This window comes from Pteropus medius, unplaced genomic scaffold (genome assembly GCF_902729225.1).
Source record: "Pteropus medius unplaced genomic scaffold, Ma_sr-lr_union100, whole genome shotgun sequence".
Classification (NCBI taxonomy): Eukaryota; Metazoa; Chordata; class Mammalia; order Chiroptera; family Pteropodidae; genus Pteropus; species Pteropus medius.
This window is the reverse complement of record NW_024344241.1, coordinates 4,962,848-4,981,764: the sequence shown is the minus strand read 5'-3', so window position 1 is coordinate 4,981,764 and position 18,917 is coordinate 4,962,848. Positions and strand designations below refer to the sequence as shown.

Sequence of the window (18,917 nt, the reverse complement as noted above, 5' to 3'; positions counted from 1 at the left end):
GTGTTTTTAAATAAAACAATTTTCTCTGTGGACCATATTCATTTCTGATATGTATCTCAGAGCTCACATGCCAGAATGGCCAGATTATGTCCTCTAAAAAGAGAAAATGGTCTTCACTTGAGAGGGTGCTGAATAATTCATACCCCACCCAGAAATAGCCAGGGCATTCAGATTAAGTTGTCATTCCAGGCGCACGCAAAAAAAGTAAAATTACTTTTTTAGGGAGGAAAAAAATTCAGTTTGAATAATATTTCTCAGCCTATAAAAATCTAAGCTATGATTTTTCAATATTTATTTTAGAAGCAAACTTTCTTCTTTTACGTGAACATACAACATGAGAGAAAACACTGCTGCATGGAATAATTAATTTCTTTTGCCATTTCTCTATAGAATTATTTTCTTATTACACTATTTGATCATTTTTCCTATGTTACTCTGCCATCCCGTTCGTGGTTTCCAGGTGTTCATATGAGGGAGGTGAAAGTGGAGCTACTCCAGGGCACCTGGGGAGAGACACTTAGAAAATATCTGCTTTATGTCATGGAGACAATTGAACAGTTACCTTTTCAAGAGTCATCAGTAACTAAGCATAGAAAATGTGTTTTCTTCATGTATCACTGACTCAAAATCCTCAGAAGATGGTACAACTGAACTAGCTTCATGTAGGTTGTCTACATTTATTTCAAGGACCTGTTTAAAGGTTGTCTGGTTCTCTTCGCATCATTAAAACCTAATGTGATCTTTCTACCAATGCCTCAGGCTTTCTCACTTACAAAGTCTTAGTACAACTCATTCATTTGAATGAATTAATTTTCGCTCAACGTAAAAATCCAGCAAACCTAGGAGGACCTTAGGGTCCAGGCTGAGGCCTGTGAGCTGACTGTGTGCCACAGGAGATAGGCTTGCAAGCTGCCAAATTCTGCAGTCCTTACTTTCCCTTGTTCTTCACACATATATACACACACACCTCTATACCTTCCTAGCCTACCCTCCAAAAAAATATGGCCCCCTCATGTCAGTTTCAGGAAGGGGGGTTGGGTTATTCATCTAAAATACCAAGTCATGAGTTTCAGAAATGATCAGAACAATTGCTCTAGGTTTTAAATTGCTGAATTGTAGAGTACACCTAGATTGTTATTTTTTCAGTACCAAAGATAGGGATCAGCTTTAGATTTTAGAATTCTGTGATTCTGATCTAGAACTCAGACTGCCTTAAAGAAATTATATAGTATTTATTTTGGCGTGTATTTGTCCTTTTTCTCACCGTGTTAAATCATAACGAAAAGCAACCTCAACATAAAATGAGATTCTAGTGATGGAAAGAAGATGCACATTCCCAATATGGTATGGCACCAACCTATCCTGTGTTGAAAAGGAGCCTAGTATTCCAACCTGATTCTAAAACAAATCTAAAAATAGCATTGGCTTGGTTTTGTTAAAATCCACATTCTCTATGAAGGCCGCCTTACCCCTAGTTGCACTGTCCTTTGAAATCTGGCTATAATTATATTCTATAGCACACAGCAGAATATAAAATCATATCTGTGGTTTCAGCTGTTCTTGTTTGGATCTCATATTTTAAACCAGCCTGTAAACTGTTTGTCTTTACATCGCCCAGACCATTCAGTCTAGTTCTCTTTAAACTCAGGAAATACTGGTTGTTTCCAAATAATCAGTGAGCTGTCTGAAATCTCATATCAAGTCCAGACTCCAGCCCCATGGTTCATGACCCCAATGTTCTAGTCTTGGCTCAACACCAGGCAGTGTCAGTATTATGCCCCATGCCAGATTTTCTCAGGGCAAGCCTCTAATTCTTTACCCATAATCTTCACATAGGTCCTGTGGCAATAGCCACTTCCAGCTTGGCAGCCAGGGTATCGTTAAGCCTTTACAACACACAGTAAATAAATCCATGGTCCACAACTTCTGAGGGAAGGCCTTCAACAAATCTCAACGCATAATGATTTTTACAGAGTTTTCATCTTGGTAAATTTAATTCCGTAATAGTAGATTTCTTTGTTGCTCAAATACGCAATGTTTTGAGTAATTCCCCATTTATTTTTTATTTTAGAAACTTCGTGAATACTTTTATTCAGTTTAAGAAGCCTATTATTGTAGCAGTAAATGGCCCAGCCATTGGACTAGGAGCATCCATATTGCCTCTTTGTGATGTGGTTTGGGCCAACGAAAAGGCTTGGTTTCAAACACCCTATACTACCTTCGGACAGAGTCCAGATGGCTGTTCCACCGTTATGTTTCCCAAGATTATGGGAGGAGCATCTGTGAGTACCTCTTTTTAAAAAATAATTCTAGAAAACTTCCTGAGGAAATCTAGTTTGGCTGTTGGTTTTATAAATATATACAGGGTGTCATTCTGTGGGGACTTTACATCAAATGCTCTTATAATTCAATTCTTGTGCATTCATTCATTCTTAATTCATGAGATCATAGGTTTTCATGTTTTGGTTCATAGAACATTGACACTGTTTTTGCATCATTTTCTAGAGAAAGACCTCATTCAATGAGGAATCTGTATCTCTGCATAATTAACACTGGTATCCACTAGTAGTAAACACTCAGAGTTTGCAGTTAAAGGTTTTTTGTTGTTATTGTTTTTGTTTTGTTTTGTTTTTTTACCTAATAACCTAAAAGCTACATTTTTAAGTGAAAGGAAAAGTCACACATCTCTCACTTTAAAACAAAAGCTAGAAATGATTGAGCTTAGTAAGAAAGGTATGTTAAAAGCCAAGATAAGCCAAAAGTTAGGCCTCTTGTGCCAAACAGCCAAATTATGAATGCAAAGAAACAGTTTTTGGAGGAAATTAAAAGTGCTATTTCAGCAAACACATGAATAATAAAAGCAAAAGAGCCTTATTGCTGATGTGGAAAAAGTTTAGTGGATAGGTCAAACCACCCACAACATTCCTTTAAGCAAAAGCCTGATCCAGAACAAGGACCTAACTAACTCTCTTCAATTCTGTGAAGGCAAGGAATCTGCAGAAGAAAAGTTGGAAGCTAGTAAAGTTTGGTTTATGAGGTTTAAGGAAAGAACATAAAAGTGCAAGGTAAAGCATCAAGTACTGATGTAGAAGCTACAGAAGATCTAAGTAAGGTAATTACTTAGATGGCTGCACTGAACAACAGATTTTCAGTGTACGTGAAATAGCCTGGTATTGGAGGAAGATGCCATCTAGGACTTACATAGCTAGAGAAGAGAAGTCAGTGCTTGACTTCAAAGCTTCAAAGGACAGGCTGACTTTCTTGTTAGGGGAATATGCAGCAGGTGACTTTAAGTTTAAACCAATGTTCATTTACCATTTCAAAAATCCTTGGGCCCTTAATTATACTAAATCTACTCTTCCTGTGCTCTGTAAATGGAACAGGAAAGCCTAGATAACATCTGTTCACAGCATGGTGCACTGAATATTTTCAGTCCATTGTTGAGTCCTACTGCTCAGAAAAAAAGATTGCTTTCAAAATATTACTGCTCACTGACAATGCACCTGGTCACCCAAGAGCTGTGCTGGAGATGTACATTGAGATGAGTGTTTTCATGCTGCTAAAGCATCCATTCTGCAGCCCATAGATCAAGGAGTGATTTTGAATTTCAAGTTTTATTATTTAAGAAATGTATTTTATAAGGCTCTAACTGCCATAGGTAGTGATTCCTCTGATGGAGTAAGTAAATTGAAAACCTGAAAAGGATTCATCATTCTAGACGCCATTAAATACATTTGTGATTCATGGGAAGAGGTCAAAATATCAACATTAACAGGAGTTTGGAAGAAGTTGATTCCAACTCCTAGGGACGACTTTGAGGGGTTCAAGACTTTAGTGGAGGAAATAACCACAGATGTGGTGGAAATAGCAAAAGAACTAGAATTGGAAGTAGAACCTGAAGATGTGAATGAATTGCTGCAATCTCATGATAAAACTTTAATGGATGAGGAATTGCTTTTTATGGATGAGCAAAGAAAGTGATTTCTTGAGTTGAAGTCTGGTCCTGGTGAAAATGCTGTGAAGATTGTTGAAATGACACAGGATTTGGATTATTACATAAACTCAATTGAGAAAGCAATTTCAGGGTTTGAGAGGATTAGCTCCAGTTTTGAAAGAAGTTCCACTTTGGGTAATACTATCATACAGCACTTCATGCTACAGAGAAATCATTCATAAGGAAGAGTCAGTCAATGTGGCAAATGTCATTGTTGTCTTATTTTAAGAAATTGCCACAAACACCACAGCCTTCAGCAACCACCACCCTTATCAGTCAGCAGCCATCAGCAGTGAAGTAAGACCCTCCTCCACCAGGAAAAAGATACTCGTTGAAAGCTCAGATGATCGTTAGCATTTTTTAGCAATAAAGTATTTTTAATTAAGGTAGGTATGTTGTTTTTTTTAGACATATGCTTTTGCACATTTTAATAGGCTACAGTTTACTGTAAACATAATTTATATGCACTGGGAAACCCAAAAATGCATGTGAATTGCTTTATTGCGATATTTGCTTTATTGCAGTGGTCTGGAACCAAATCCACAATATCTCAGATATGCTTGTAGTGTCACAGTTAGGGTCTCCAGAGGCGGATACTAAAACAATTTGGTATGTTGGAAAACTATTAGGTAGTCAACACCTGTTGAAGAGACAGGAAAGAGATAGAGCTGGACAGAGGGAAAAGTTGGAACCATGAGGCCTGACAAAGCTTTCAGCCACCATGGCAGCTCTGGGGCATACACAGCCTGTCAACAGTTGTCCCACAGTGGACTGAGATGGCTGGTTCCTTTATATCCAATGTCACTGAATGTGTGGACTGTCATAGTAATGTGCCTGTGGACAAGGTGACTCTGCAGCAGAGGGAGTCCCTACAGGAGCTGATGGCTGTCTGTCAATGGCACTACCAGCAGCTGGGGCAGCAAGACCTCCCTTGGAGAGGGGATCTTGGCGCCACATCCCCATGTCTACCACAGTCCACTCCTTGTCCCTTCAGATCACTTCTTTGTACAGATTTGGGGGGCAGCTCCTTCAGGTTCCGGAGGCCTCTCTTACTAGGGAGGAGACTTAGAGGAAGAGGATTAGACAGTGGTAACTGTTTAGGCAAGAACTGCCTGGATATTTACATCCTTTTGTTACATATAATAGAAAAAAAAAATAGTAACTCTCAAGTGGAGAAGCATAGCAGGCACTACTTTACTGAGTTATTAAAGTTCACCAGAAATAAGGCCTAAGGTTCCCAGTTTGCTCTGATGTACTTCACTGGGAATGACACAGCATCACTCTGCTAGAGTCCAGTCAAAGGCTTAAACCTAAGAACTCCAGACAAACCGAGATTGTGGTGGCCTACAAATACTGAGCAGCACCCTCCGAAAGTGCCATGGTTAGAGAACTCACCGAAACAGTGAGGAACTGTCACAGACTGGAAGGACTAAGGGAATCTGACAGCTCACTGCAGGGTGGCTTCCTAGGATCCTGGGTCAGATAAAAGGCAGCTGTGGGAAAACTGGCAACATTTGTGCAGGGTTTGTAGTTTATAGTATATATCAGTGGTAATTTTATGAGTTTGATCATTGCAAAATGTTTCGGGGTGGGGGTTGTGTGTGTGTGTGTATGCGCACGCACATAAAATATTAATGTTACGGAGAGCTGGGTTTGATGGGTTGACTGGAACTCTCTACTGCTTTTGTAATCTTTCAGTAAGTCTAAATGTATTCCCAAAACAAAGTTTAAAATAAATGTAAGAGGAGGGCTTATAGGACAAACTGCAGCTGCCCCAGTCCCACCTGGTCTCAGTTATCCTTCACCCTCTTTCTGTTTTAGAACACCCCCCCTTACCACCTCTGCTGATCTCAGTGGCTGCCCTGGTGGTGGGACACAGGTCACTGAGGGGCCTGAGGCCTGGTCATCATACCCTGTGCACTTGGGCATGGGAGAAGTGAGTTCCTGGTGGGTCCCAGGGCTCTACACATCCCCTCTTTGCCTGCGGCCCTGAGTTCAGAGCCACTAAGTGTCAAGCATCAGTCATAACTTTAAGTTCACTGGGACCAGCAGAGCCCAGATACGTGAGGACAGAAGGCACAACGTCCTTCAGTAGATATTCAGAGCAGGGGTCCCCAACCCCTAGGATGCAGACTGATAGCAGCCTATGGCCTGTTAGGAACCAGGCTTCACAGCAGGAGGTGAGCAGCAGGTGAGTGAGTGAAGCTTCATCTGTATTTGCAGCCGCTCCCCAGTGCTAGCATCACTGCCTCAGCTCCACCTAAGATCATCAGGCATTATATTCTCGTAGAAGCACCTGTCTCTGGTGCCAAAAAGTTTGAGAACCACTGATCCAGCGGGATGATAAGCGCAGCCACTTGTAATTCCACCCTTTCTTTCCCAGACCCGTGTGTTCTTTCTGTTGGGGATATGGTACCATATCAGGGTCTTTGTACTGTTTATACTGTCAATTGGAAGACAGTGCCCATCCTCATGGAGCATACCTGCAAACTGGTGCTCCACTCACACCTCAGGCCATTTCAGCACTCCATCGGGCCAGCAGCTTCTGAGGTGGTGAATGTGACTCAGCCAGAGGACCTCGTGGTCATGGGACCACTCCTGCACCTTCTTTACTCTGAGAGGGACTTATGGTCTGGTGCCATGCTCTGTGGCATCCATGTCAGTGGACTGGTCACCCACACTGTAAGCCTCAGAGTGAGGTTGCCTGAGGACCTGCAGGTGGGAAGGCAAACCCAGACCTAAAGTGAGTGTTCCTATGAAAACAATTGACTTGCTGCCGTCCTCAGGAAGGATGCCAAGCAGGTATCTTGGCATTGGTATTTCCTGCTGGCAGGCTACATGTCCATCGGTGATAATAGCTGAAATAGCCTTGATGAGTCAGAGCCCATGCTACTGAGCTCCGTCTCTTACACCATAGCTACTTCATTCATGTCCGTCATGCCAGCACTGGGGTGGCCAACAACTGAGACTGGTCAGTATCACCTTTCTTATGTAGCTCTTTAGTTCATCCCCATGGTGGATGCTCTCAACTGGACACTGACATGACATAGCAGTCTACACACTTTTCCAGTCATCCATCCACATGCCTCTACCCAAGATCTCTTTGTTCCTAATTTTCAGGCCCCTGACCAGCCAGCTAGGCCATTCACCGCTGCTCAGGTCACTCCGAATTCTAACTCTGATCAACTTCACCCATACCAGGTGGATAACCAGGCACATCCCTCATTTCAGAGCATTTCCCTCTTCATTGTCTTTTTGAGCCAGCCCTCCCAGAAACCAAACTTGCTCACAGAGAATCCCCCCCCTTCGGCCAGAGGTGTTACCTGAGGCAAGGCACTGGTGCAACAGTTGTGGGTGACTTCTGGGTCTAGGCCACCTGCTTATGCATCTCACCTGTGTCTATGCATCTGTCACTGCCTGACACCTTGATGGGTCTGATAGAACTCAGCTCATGATGGATATTCCTGATACCTGGTCACTTAGTGTCCTATGGTCAAGTGTTCTGTCTCTACCAGAATTAGTTTTTAAAAAAGTATATACTTCTCTGCTGGATGGCATGGCCTTGCTCCAAAAGCAGAGACTTGGCAATCTCTCTAGCATTTGCCATGAGATCCTAATGGCATCTTGTCTCACCCTCTCCACTGTGGGCCATGGTAGTTCTGGCGTCTTAGTTTCACTTACCCTGGGGCATCACTTTCTCTATGCTTCTAGAACCCATCCCAGTAGAAAGATCACACCATCTCCTTGGGCATTTGCCAGGGTGTTAAATCTTATAGTTCAGGAGAGCTCCCAAATCAGTGAACTTCCCTGTCCAGCTCTGTGGTTTGCCCTCTGGTTTGTCCTTACAGTTCAGCCCCGTGTCTTCTTCCAGCTCCACCAGCACATTCTGGCTATGTCATGCAGCTCTTCTGGGGTAGGAGTTAAGTAACAGGCCTGATAGCCAAGAGAAGAGATGGAGCATGGTTTAAGAGAAGTGATGCTATCTTGTAGAGATTTCTGCATTGTCTTCAAGCAAGAGGGCAATACATAATAGGGATGGGTGGGCCATTTATTGCAGGCTCAGGAGCCTGGGGTTAAGAGTTTGGGAGTATCCACCCAGAAGTCCCCATACCAAGTTTATCCTTCCCCTTTCCTCCGAACACAGCCAAACAGATCTCCTGTGTGTGGGTGATTAACCTTGTCTGGATCTTGGCCACTCTGGCTAATAAATCCTGGATTTGGGTGCAGGTCTCAACTTTCTCTGTCTTGCTACCTGGGAACCCCTCTGCTTGTGTCACTGGCAACTGATAGTTACTATCTCATCACCTGTGAGAGTTTTAGCACTTGGACCACCACTTGTATGGAATGCTGTGGTTGCTCCACCTAGTCCAGGAAGGTCTTCATTGCCAGCCAGCTGGGGAGCAATCCTCCAAAATGCCTTTTATCACTGCTTCATTCCTGCCTGTCACTAGTTAGTTTCTGTAGAATTAGAGGCCAGGTGGATTATGGCAAGCAGGACATGGATTAGTTTTCAACCTCTGTGGAAAGAGAAAGAGGAAGTAGGATTGGGCAGTGGGTAAAGGTGAGCTGTGGTACAGCTCTGACGAAGCCTTAGCTGAGTCCATGGGGTGCTCCGGGGCATATGTGGCCATCACAGTTGTCCAGGTGCCCTCACCACACTCAGCCATTGAATGCAGCAGCCCCAAGAAGGGCCCAGCCATGCATGAGGTTGCTAGGGGAGCTCTCACCAGGAGTTGCCTGCTAACAGCACTCCCAGCAGCTGAGTAACAGGTATTTCCTGGGCTGGGGCATCTGGGTGATGTATCTCTGTTCACCTCAAGTGATGAAGTGTAGACATGTCTGGATTGTCTTGTCTTGTCTTGTCATTTTCACAACACCATATCCACCAAACAGTACTTGAATCTGGTAGTAAAGAGTCATTATCAAGAAAATTACTTTAAGTTCATTTTGAGTTTCCTTAAGATTGTTTCCTAACATTTGCTTCCTATTCTGGTAGTAAATAGTCATTATCATCAGTAAAATCATTTTAAGGCCATTTTGAGTCATTACTCTAGAGGAGATTAACATAATGGGGATTTTGTCCTCTCGTCGTATGATCTGAGTACATATATGATGCTTCTGCATATATACAGAAAGGGCAGATCTGGGATAAATACTAAACAAACTTGACATTTTGGGCAAAGGCAGTTTGGAAGTGGATCCCTTGGGCCAAATGCTGCTAAGGGGTGGAGGTCTTAGAGTTCATTGTGCTCAGAAAGATCCAGAAATAGCTTGAAGACATTACAAAATGAATGCCTACTCTTTCATCACTCGTTTTTTCCTCTTCTGGACAAGTCTTGAAAAGTCATTATTTTTTGCTTCTCCTTGTGATCTCCTGGTGCCACTTCAGCAGCAATTCTCAGCGAAGGCAGTTTGCCTTAGAAGGCATGTGTCAATGTCTAGAGACTTTTGGTGTCACAACTGAGAGATGCTAGTGGGAAGAAGCCAGGATGCTGCTAACATCCTACAATGCACAGGACATCCTCCATACCAAAGTGTCTTTATCCAGCCAGAGTGTCTTTAGCACCCAAGTTGAGAAATCCTACTGTAAAGCAAGAGCAAAGAGCCTAAACATCACACAGTATAAATTCTCCACTTTTTAGTCAGTATTTGACTAAAAGCTCTATACAAAATGTTATTAAATGTTGTTGAGGTGAGTTGTATTGTGACACTTGTGGAAAGTGACTACTCAGTTGATGCAGTTCCTTTCATGAGCTTTTGCTGTATGCGAGCTTTTAGTAGTCTAAGGCAAGACTAGAACAGTTGGCTTTTCCCACTTGGTATATGCAAAACTGCAGGAGGATAAACTAGAGGGAGCATATTATCAGGATAAAAAACGTAGCTAAAACAAGCTGTGAGAACTGTCCTTTTCTTACAGTGTCTACTGCAAGGAGAGAGATCTCAGAGCTAAGCTGTAATCACAAACTGTGTAGGAGTTTAGCCCTCCTTGTTTGTGCCCAGTAAACATTCATGGACTGCCCACTCTGTGCCAGACACTGCGGAGTCACAGTTCTGTCTCAAGGACCACCCAGTGAGCCTGTACATTCAGGAAAGTGTTAGGTGCTGTGAATGAATTGAAGGAGCCTCACTTGAGAGCAGAAAGCTGACAAACACAAGCTCCCATTTGTAAACCTGGCAGCTCTCAGTCCTGAGGTCCTTACCCTGAGTTTACGGTATGGAGCTGCCCTCCAGAGAGTGTAAAGACTGGCCCAAGAGAGTAAGTGGCAGAGCTGCTGCCAAGCTACCTCTGAGATTTGAAGCTCCCTGATCCCGCTAACTCAGGCCCGATAAAACAGTTGGACAGTTTTGACCACATTGGGTGTTGTGGTTGTCTACATTTAGTCCCTTGTTCACTCAGCCATCTTGGAAAAAATGGCAGCTAGTTAATTTCCCAATGACTGTATCTTTGCAAATCTCTTATTTGGGTAGAAGTTAGGAATCTCTAATTTAAAAACTACTGGAAATTGCATGTATGAGAACACGCCCATTCAACTTGAGTGTATTTAATCCTACTAATTTTACTAAGAGAATTTTTCCTATTAGTTTTACTTGATGACTATATTTTAAATCAACTCACTGCCTGAACTTACGTAAGAAAACATTAACAACCTTGAGTCAGTCCCACCGTTCATACTATTGGGCAAATGCAGAAATGCCCTGCCCATCCAACCATCTGGGATATAGAAAACTAAGTAGGGAAAGAATCTCCAGTGACAGCCACCACAGAGGTAGCCCAGCTCGAAAGGGCAAGGGTGAACAGTAACAACAACTTCACTCACTGGAGGGGAGGACTGTTCCGGGTGGCACAAGGCCTGAGAGAGAATCAAGAAAAGGTAATGAAAGAGACAAGGAGGGAAGAGAACAGTGGTAGGGCTGTGAGTTGACTTCCAGATGGCAAATAAAATACACTCAAAGAAGTGACCAGAAAACAGGACCCCATGAAGGCTCTGGAGAATAAATACGTGAAGGATGCTTGCTCTTCATCACTCCCCACTTCTAATGTTCACTCAGAGCCTGGTGAAAGTCATTTGTGTCCACTGCCCAAACTAAGACCCTGTAGTTCAAGTTTGTCTTGGGAACATACTTCACACTTAATCTAAGTGATCTGGTTGTGGTTTTGTCTTCACTGTGTGTTAACAGTAAAATGCAAACGAGGAAATGAAAATTTTCTGTTAACATAAAGCACTTCCCACTAAGTCATTTCATCAGGAACTCCTGTTCTTTTATCCTTTCTCATTGCATTTAGATCTGCCTTTAGAAGAACTAGCTTAGCAGCTAACAGTAAGTCAGTCAGATTCTTAAGTCCATTGTCTATTTTAGACCTTTTCAGTGGGAAGTGGCTGTTCAGGGGTTTTGTAGAACATCTCCAAACTCTACACACTCACAACTTTGTCCAAGACCTAGCTCAAATAATAGGCTCCAGTTCAGGACTACAGTGAGTCATGAGTATTAAGAACTTTACAGTCTTTGTTGTGAAGACCCTGTTCTAAAGCCCGGTTTTCTAATCTCCGCCTACGCTGAAAGGGTGGAGAATCAGCCAGACATTTGCTTTGCCAACTCTTTTACTTGTGTATTCTCCAGGCTGTGCATTTCACATGCCGTAAACATTTACAGGACGTGCACAGGTACTGTCAAATGAGAGATACACTCAATTTTTTAAGGCCTTTTTATAACAATGATTTTTGCCTCTTTTGGAAAAGGTAGTTGCCTACCCAAAGTTTTTTTCCTGAGCCCAGAAGCTTTTTCGTGCCATCAGAATCTTCAGGAAAAATAACCATGCAAGATATACTACAGATAAGAAGTTGTCACATTAGAATAGGGCAGTTTCTTTGTCAGATATATATTTTCTTTTCCTCGTGTTTCAGCATCTGTGAGCCTGTCATTTGAATGAAATAAAATTCTTTACACATTGTGTTGAGACCTGAAAAGTGCTGTAGAATCCAGGACAGAGTTAAAATTCATTTTATATGCATATATATGCTTTTTAAACAAAAACAAAAATATTAACTTCACCCATCAAGTCAGGTGAAGGAAATAGTCAGACCCTCCTAAGAATACTACAGTAGTGGTCATTTTGGATGCATTCAAGTCCTGGATAGTTTCTTGTTTTTGTGTCTAAGCAATAAAATGTGGCCTCTAAGTTATATTTCAGTAAAACATTCACTTCCCTTAGAACATTGTTTCTGTATATTGAGAACAAGTCACGTTGGCCTCTCCTCTCCTACACTATGTAGTAGTTCTGTGACTGGTTCAGATCCCTAGAATTGTAAATTTTCTAGCTTTGCTTATGCCTCAGTTTCCCAGGAAACGGTTCTGTGTATTAAATGAGTTCATACTTTGGGAGGAGGGGGCAGTCAGAGAGAGACATGCCCATAATCTCAAATTGACAATGAATAGATCTTCTCTAATTTAGATTTCTTGGTTAAGTCCATTTGATTTCCACTATATCATAAAATAAGACTTTACCTTCTTTTTCTTTTTAAATCACTGGCTGGTATGTTACTTAACATCTGCATAGTTGATTGCATTTTGCTGGGTTAATTCTTAGCACAGGTTGAACAAGCTCCAGAAAGGCGCGCTCTGGTGGGAACTCTGGAGGATACGCAGTGAGTCCCCACCAGGGCCCGTTTGAGTTGTTAAGCGATGAATATTTAGTTGGGGCTTCTGTGCCTGCCTCCCCCTCATGTTTCATATCAGTATCAACTCTTTTTCTTTTCAGGCAAATGAAATGTTGCTTAGTGGCCGGAAGCTGACAGCACAGGAGGCGTGTGGCAAAGGCCTGGTATCTCAGGTGTTCTGGCCCGGGACCTTCACCCAGGAAGTCATGGTCCGCATTAAGGAGCTTGCCGCGTGTAATCCAGTTGTATGTGGGATTCATTCTTTTATATGTGTGGCTTTTTTTTACAAGCACCTTTTCCCCAAAAATCTCTCACATTTCACAGTATTTCCTGAGTCCTCTACATTTGCCCCTGCACAGCTAGCTACCTTCATGAGAAATAGTTATGGAAGCCTTAATGGCCGCCACTGCTACAGATCTGCTTACTTTGTCTTCTCTTTGCAAATACCCAAGATTTAAAAGAATGCGTTTCAATCTCAGATTTAGTAGCTAAAACATTTAGCTACTAAATGTTTTAAATGTAGACTTTTATAGGACATTTAAAATGTCCTATAAAAGTCTACAAAAAAACATTTATATAGTTTTTTACTGTTTCCATTGCCCTTAATCACATTTCTTTTGCTTTCCCCTCACAGTGAATCTGAGTTTTTGTTTAACATATGTGCTAGATAATCTTCTAACAAAATTGCATTTAGCAAATTATAAGATGAAACGATATTTGATATTAACTTACCTAACTCCTATCTAAGCTATCCCAGACATGTGAACAACCCTCATTATTAAAGTTAAAATTTTGGTTAGAAAATCCTCTCAGCAGGCATTTTCAGGGAGTTTCCATTGAGCATCACCAGAGTTTGTCCAGTTTAGTCTCCACAGTGGCCCGAGCAGCATCATGAGGCTAAGGCTGGTCTTAATGTTGGGAGAGGGTCACGGTGCAGATAGCACGGCCCTCTTTTGAAACAGCTTTACATCCACTTTGAAGTTGAAAATTTGTCCGATATCTAGTGTGAAATATACTTCATAGATATATTAGGCCTGATGTATATTGTGAAAAAATGTTTGGTAGTCCTTTTAACACATTATTACTCAAGTTTGACAATTGTCTTCATAAACTTGGGGGTGAAATGGAGCCAGTGCTTGCAGACATACATCCTGCTAACTAACTGCGTATCGTTTCGTCCAGGTGCTTGAGGAATCCAAAGCCCTTGTGCGCTGTAACATGAAGATGGAGCTAGAACAGGCCAATGAGAGGGAGTGTGAAGTGCTGAAGAAAATCTGGGGCTCCGCCCAAGGGATGGACTCCATGTTGAAATACTTACAGAGGAAGATCGATGAGTTTTGATTGGCAGGCTGCCTGCTGATGACACTGGAATTGTAGAGCAGGACATCTGTGGCTCCAAGTTGCCCTAATCCATTCTTTCAGCCTAAAACAAGTTCACTCTTAGCTCATGCTTGGAAGCAGGACTTAACATCCAAGCTATTTATTATCAAGGAGTTTTTAAGTACTGTAACTTTAAAATAAATAACTACAAAGCTCCTTTGTCCAAACAAGATTATTTTATACCTATTATACACACAAGTATGAAAGTATAATGGTGAGCTCTCGACTGCTCTTTAAAGCTCTAATTTTTGTTATCTTTGGCTTGTACTGTATAAAAAGTGTTTTGCTGGTTTGGGGTGGCAGAAAAGTCTGGAATAATGTTTGTTTTCTTTATTTTTTCCTTCTAGAACAGACTCTAAAGAGGTACTAGCCAGCCTCCTCCCCTGCCCCAAATAGAGATACAGAAAGATCTGAGATATGCCTTTGTCTCCAAGAAGGTACAATACCTCAGAGATGAAAAATTTTTAATCAAAAGTATGACTTATCTTTTAGGATAAGTATTTCTGATGAAAAATCCACTGTTGAACCCAAGACTAAAGTATGCTTAGGATTCATGCTGAAAAATCAATTGATTTCTCCTTCTTTTTTAATATGTCCGGTTCTTACCCAGTTAACATGAAGAAACCACTGTCTCTCTAGAAGAAAGCTTGTTTTGCAGTACTAGTGAATCACTGAATAGCTTAAGTATGAATATCTAAGTTATAAGTTAGTCTTAGTGGATTTTAAATAGTTTTTCTGACCCTTTTGAAAAAATAACTACAATGCTTCTTGTTGCTGGATGAGAAATACTACTTTATATACAGTTTTGGTTTTCTATTTGCAGATATGATTGATGTATTACACCAAAAAAAAGGTATTTTTATGTTTATAAAGTGTAATTTTTAGGTTCACTTAGAATATATTTTATTTAATAAGTTAAAATTCTTTTGGCACACTATTAAATACAGAAACTCCTTTTAAAAAAAAAGAACTACTTTATATTTGACGTTTAATGTTCTTGGTCTCTGCTTTCATGTCTACACAATATACTGAGTACAGTATGGTGTCCAAGAGTGCCCTGTGTAAATAGACATTCGCATTCCTTTCAGGAGTGGGGACTGATTCTTGATTACAGATGCCTATTATTAGGCTTCTGAGCTTGCAATCATATTGAATGTATGAAGAATGAAATAAAATCAAAACCTTATTTTTGTACAGTTTTGAAGTTTATACTTAGAACCGACCACCTCCTGGCTATGTGGAGAGCTGTACAGTGTGTAAATCTGCCTTTACCTTGGATTGGTTGGTGCAGTATTTTTGCATCTGTGGGACCTACTTTTTCGTTCAGTAGTTTGAACTATATATAAACTGTACAATCTGTAAAGTTTTTATAGAATAAATATTCAGCTGTGAAAACTGGTTAAATAAAACTAATATTTCGTAACACATTTGAAAAGTTTTTCTGATAATTCTTTTCATTCCTCGTGGAATATGTGATCTTTTTTTGAAATATTCATATGGGCATACAACATTTGTGCAATATAAAGAATATGAACCACTGTTTTAACTACACCTTGGATGGAACTAGAATGTATGACCGGTATCCTCCCAAGTCATGTCTACCTGAATCACCCATCCCCAGGTTACCGTTTCCTGAATTTTGTGTCACTTGTCCCCTTCTCTTTCAAGGCAGTATATTTCTAATATATATTACCTAGTTTTGCCTATTTTGAACTTTATATCGTTTCACATTTAGCTTCTGTGATATACATCTTTGATTCAGTATTGAATGTGCAAGAGGTTTTATCTGTGTACAGAGAGTTGTAACTCATGCCTTCTCTACCCAAATCTACAATATGAGGAACCTGAGGTATGGAACGCTTGGCCCAAGGTCATGTGAGTAACTCGTCAGGAGTAGGAGCAGCCTTCCAACCCAGTTCAGTGTGGCAAAACCTATATTCTGGCAACTCTCCTGTAATGTCTACTAGAATTTACAAATAGGGAACTTATGTAGTAGGTTCTCCTTGAAACTAGGAGTCTGATTCCATCATCCTAGACTTTTCATTCTCCAGGCACGTTGGCCACATTTTCTCTTCTGTGAAGCAGAACATCCTACCTTTCAACTTGAGGGTCATGAATCAAGCTCAACTAGAAGGAAAGACTGACAATGCAACAATCTTATGTTCATGCCCACTGTTGGTGAAGGTGACAGGAAATGCAGCCTCTCATTTAGTGGAAGTCTAAATTAATTGTTCAACTTAGAAGAGAATTTGACAGTAACTTGTCAGTAAGTATTAAAAAAACTTGGACCATGTAACTTCTGTTTATAAGGATTCATCTTAAGGAATTCTTGCAGGAAATAGTGAAAATAAAAATACATAGGCAGTTAAATTCATCTCAGCATTGTTCCTAATAGAAGTTGGAAACAGCATACATATTCACCAGTAGGGTTTGAGTTAAATAATATACCACAACCACACAGTGGAATACACAACTGCTCACGTGGCTCCTTTCGGTCCCTATTACTTGGTCAGGAGTGAACATGGTTCACTTGGGGTTTACCCCAAGTGTCCTGGTAAAGCAGGAGCCCAGAAGGTTAGGGGCCAGCCTCCTAGACCAGCTCCCTCCTTTGGCCACATCACAGTCTCCAGCCCACCTGTATGTGATCTCTTCACTTAACTAGTATGAACAAATGTTTTACCTTCTCTGAAGGAAGGAATTTGGGTATTCTGCAGGAGAATTGGCACCTACCAAATAGTTAACACATGAGAGGGACAGCCTGGAGACACAGGGCTCTGTCAGCCAGTTCTGTCACTGCCTTAGGGAAGTTCTGTGTGCTGATGTTCCTCAACATTTTTTACTTGCCAAAATCATTGAGGTGAAAACTGACTGGGTAACATGAACATTGGTTGTCAAAACTTCGTTGCACATTAAAATCACCTGGATTGTTTTGACAACCCTCGATGCTGCACACCAGACCAATTAAATCACAACCTCTGGGCTGAGATCCAAGCAGAGGGCTAGAAATGGGTAGCTGGGTGGCCTGAAAAATCAGTCCATTCTGGTATTCCATGAGCCTGTGATTCTGTGGATTGAGGTGGCTTGGTGGCTTGAGATTTAGAGTTTTTTCAAGTGAATGCTGAACCTATCAATTTTGACAAGCTAGACCAGTCCACTAAGCTCTCAATACTAACATTTAGAAATAAACACCCTCATTGCTAGGCAACAAGGGAAGGGCTGACTATATTGCAGGAAACTCCTTGTCCTATGGGAAACATTGTGACAATCTCTCTGAAGACTCAAGACGAATATCTGCTTTTGTGAAAATGGCATGGGATAATTTTAACATTGGTTTAAAAGTTCCTTGTTTGATAGAGTAGAAAAATTAATTATTTCAAAGCCAACTTGATCTTAGAGCTATATTATATCCTTGGATGACTAATAAATTGTTTAATACAGGCATTTGTAAAAAAAAAAAAACAAAAAAAAATGAAGGTCTGAGTTTCAATGTTAGTTCCTGTTTTCCTAAATTTTACATTGTATCCTAAAATTAGGACATACATACACATCACCTATATGAAGCACAGACCTAACACATCTAAGAGCCCTCCACCCAACAGCAGAATACATATTCTCAAGTGCATATGAAACGTTTTTCAAGATAGGCCATATGTTAGACAATAGTCAATGAATGTAAAGTGGTTGAAATCATACAACGTATGTTTTTTAACCACAGTAAAATGAAATTAGATACCAAAAGAGAAACTTAGGAATTAAAAAATATGTGGAAATTAAACACATTTCTAAACAGTCAAACATTTACAAGAGAAAATACGTATAGAGATGAATGAAAATGAAAAAAATTATATAACAAAACACCTATCTTTAAAAAGTAGAAAAATAGATAAGTCAATAACTAACCTTCCAGCTTAAGAAATTAGAAAAAGAAGAGCAAACTAAACCCACAGCAAGCATAATGAAGGAAATAAAGGTTAAAGCAGAAATAGATGAAATGGAGAAGATAAAAACAGAAAAGCAAGGAAATCAAAAGTTCTTCAAGATTAATTAGGCTGACCAAGGGAGGGGGGGAAATACTCAAATTACTAAAATCAGAAGTGAAAAAGAACTACCTACCTTATAGAAATAAAAAATACTATGAATGATTGTATGCCAATGAATTAGATAAACTACATGAAATGAGCTAATTCTTAGACAAACTGGCACTGACTCAATAAGAAATAGAAAACCTGAATACACCTACACGTAGAGATTGAATCAGTAATCAAAAGACTTCCCACAAAGCCCAGAACCAGATGGCTTCACTCATGAATTCTAGCAAATACTTTAAAAGGAATCAATACCAATCTTTCACAAATGCTTCCAAAAAATAGAAGAGGAAATAACACTTTCTAACATACTTTATAAGGCCGGTATTACCCTACTACCAGAATCACACAAATACATCACAAAACTATAGCTCAATACCCCTTATTAATATAGATGTGGAAATCTTCCAAAATAAATAATAATCTGGCACCATATAAAAATTATACACCACAACCAAGTGAGATTTATCCCAGGAATACACCACAACCAAGTGAGATTTATCCCAGGAATGAAAACATACAAAAATCAATGTAACATACCATATTGATAAAGGATAAAACCACATGATTATCTCAATAAATGAAGAAAAAGCATGTGAGAAATTCAACAGCCATCACAATAAAAACAAACTAGGAGTAGAAAGGAATTTCCCCAACTTGATAAAGGACATCTATGAAAAACCCACAGCTAACATACTGCTGCAATTGAAAACTTTCTAAAATCTAGAACAAGACAAAGATGTTTGCTCTTACCACTCCACTCAACATTGAACTGAAGATTCTAGTCAGGACAGACAAGCA

At 40.4% G+C, this 18,917-nt stretch overlaps 1 protein-coding gene across 3 annotated transcripts in view; it reads left to right on the top strand.

The window, feature by feature from the left end:
- Nucleotides 1-15,458, top strand: part of CDYL (chromodomain Y like) — a 163,894-nt gene extending 148,436 nt beyond the window's left edge. For all 3 annotated transcript variants that reach the window (XM_039869422.1, XM_039869421.1, XM_039869420.1), the window contains 3 exons: nucleotides 2,072-2,282; nucleotides 12,753-12,896; nucleotides 13,834-15,458. In XM_039869422.1, coding sequence (XP_039725356.1) covers nucleotides 2,072-2,282; nucleotides 12,753-12,896; nucleotides 13,834-13,992 — 514 coding nt within the window. In that variant the 3' untranslated portion in view covers nucleotides 13,993-15,458. The remainder of the gene's footprint in view (nucleotides 1-2,071; nucleotides 2,283-12,752; nucleotides 12,897-13,833) is intronic.
- The last annotated feature ends 3,459 nt before the right edge of the window (nucleotides 15,459-18,917 follow it).